This window comes from Diorhabda sublineata, chromosome 9 (assembly GCF_026230105.1).
Source record: "Diorhabda sublineata isolate icDioSubl1.1 chromosome 9, icDioSubl1.1, whole genome shotgun sequence".
Taxonomy (NCBI): Eukaryota; Metazoa; Arthropoda; class Insecta; order Coleoptera; family Chrysomelidae; genus Diorhabda; species Diorhabda sublineata.
This window is the reverse complement of record NC_079482.1, coordinates 6681693-6683763: the sequence shown is the minus strand read 5'-3', so window position 1 is coordinate 6683763 and position 2071 is coordinate 6681693. Positions and strand designations below refer to the sequence as shown.

The 2071-nt window shown below is 43.9% G+C and overlaps 1 protein-coding gene across 1 annotated transcript; it reads left to right on the top strand.

Annotated features, from left to right (window-relative positions):
- The first annotated feature begins 223 nt into the window (after positions 1 to 223).
- Positions 224 to 892, top strand: LOC130448991 (ABC transporter F family member 4-like). Its single transcript, XM_056786623.1, has one exon. It carries the CDS (start codon positions 224 to 226, stop codon positions 890 to 892), a length of 669 nt encoding a protein of 222 aa, XP_056642601.1.
- The last annotated feature ends 1179 nt before the right edge of the window (positions 893 to 2071 follow it).

Here is a 2071-nt window from a genome sequence, read left to right as displayed (position 1 = left end):
TGCCCGCGGACCAAAAAGACATAGAGGAGTAAACCGCGAGAAAAGAATCCGTAATCCTACGCTGTGAGCTACCGTGGCTACGGGATGAATGGCTGCGCGAAGTCAGTCTCGAACGTGTGCCTCTGGGGATACCTGGCGACCTCCCCAGAGTATCTTAGCCTTAGCGGGGTAAGGGCGCACTGCCCCGCCGGACACTCTTTCGACCCAACTCGTGGGAATTCATATGGAAAATTCAAAACTTAAACTTAAGAAGGAAGAGGACAGAAGAAGGACTGTGGAAGAAGAAGTCAGGAGAAAAGAAGAAGAGGAAGAAGAAAGAAGGAAATTCGAATGGGAACTGATACAAAGACAAAAGAAAAACAAAAAAATAAACAGAAGCGCGGACAGGATCACACAATCAACGATATTGGAAGAAGAGAAAGAAGAGGAGAAAGAACAAGAAACAGGAGGAGACGAAAGTAGCGAAGGGGCGCTACTTAAGAAAATTATGTTTGGATCAGAATCGGGGAAAAAAAGGGAAAGGCAAGAAAGTAGAGTAGAGGGAGAAATTGAGAATAAAAAAGAAAAAAAAGAGGGAGAGGAGGAGGAAATAGACAATAAAATTCTGGAGATTAAAAACATGGTGGGAGGGGATAAAAAATTAATAAAAAAATTGGAGGAGCTGGGGGAACTTATATCTAATAAAAATCTGAGAAAAGTGGGAATGAGGTACAGGGAATGCACGGAAGAGGAAGAAAAACTAAGAAAAAAGGAGAAAACAAAAAAAATTATGAAGGAAATAGATGCAGGGGATGGGGAATATGAGGTATGGGAAAGATTAGCGGGGGAAGAATGGGAAGAGGAGGTGTATAAAAAACAAAGTGGGAGAAGGAAAGAGTGGAGAATGTTTTGAGGGAAAAACGCAGCAGCGCAATAATAATAGGAAAAGAAGTGGGGGGGTTGATAGTAGAACTAATTAAAAAAGTAAGAGAAGATATGTGGGGAGTATTAGAGGAAACGGGATCAGGGGAGATAGTGTTAATAGAAAATAATATAAAAACAAAAAATAATAGGAGAATATGGATGAACTACATGGCCAGGTTAGGGGACGAAGAGGGAGTATTTAAAACCGTAATGAACATAGTTAAACTGGTAAAAGAAAGGGAAGAAAAGAACGTCAAAGTCATTATCGGGGAGGGGATAGACAAAACCAAAACTAGGAAAGCACTAGAATTCGTGGGGAGGACCGGGGAAACAGAATGGAGCATAGTGACTAAAGGGGAAGAGATGGTTAGGCTAGGTGGTGGTGTTGGCACAGAAAGGGAAGGAGGGGAATCTCTGTTCATAAAAACAGGGACCAAAAAATACACGGACGTCCTCAAAACAATTAAAACTAACGTGGACGTGGACGAACTCGGAATCAAAGTCGAATCGGTACGCAAAACAGGGGGGGGACCTGTTGGTCAAGGTAAAAGGACAGGGTGCCGCCGAACGATTAAAAAAGGAAATAAATAATAAAATGGGAGAAATAAACATGACGGTGAAAAGAAGGGAAACCGTCTTCACCGTCATGGAGGTGGACCCATCTATATCCCCCTCCGAACTAAGAGATTCTGTAGCAACATGGACAGGTCTAAAAGATACAGACATAGAGGTAAAGGGTATGAGGGAGAGTAGAGGAGGGGGACAGACGGCAACCATAGCCGTTTCCGATGCCCCGAATACGGACACAGCACAGCACAGCACACCATGGCGTGTCCGAAATATCGCGACGCGGTATTTGGTAAACAGAGATAAACCTCCGGACCTAATCGACACGCTTTTTTCTAGAGAGTAAAAAAAAATGGCCTCTAGCAAGATCGGCATCAGGGTTCTGCAGATTAACGTGGGAAGGGCTAGACTAGCTCATGACCTGACCCACGCTAAAGCTGCTCAACTCGAAGTGGATCTACTATCGTTTCTGAACCTAATAAAAAACTGACTGAGGGGGGTGGTTGGGTACAAGATAAGAGAAAGGACGTGGCGGTATTATTCAGGAATAGAGACATTGGGGTGAGGAACTTACAAAGAGAGGCGGGCTACGTCGTGGTCG

What these genes read in the sequence shown, in the direction of transcription:
- LOC130448991 (XM_056786623.1), top strand. Translation starts at nt 224, where the DNA reads ATGGAAAATTCAAAACTTAAACTTAAGAAGGAAGAGGACAGAAGAAGG.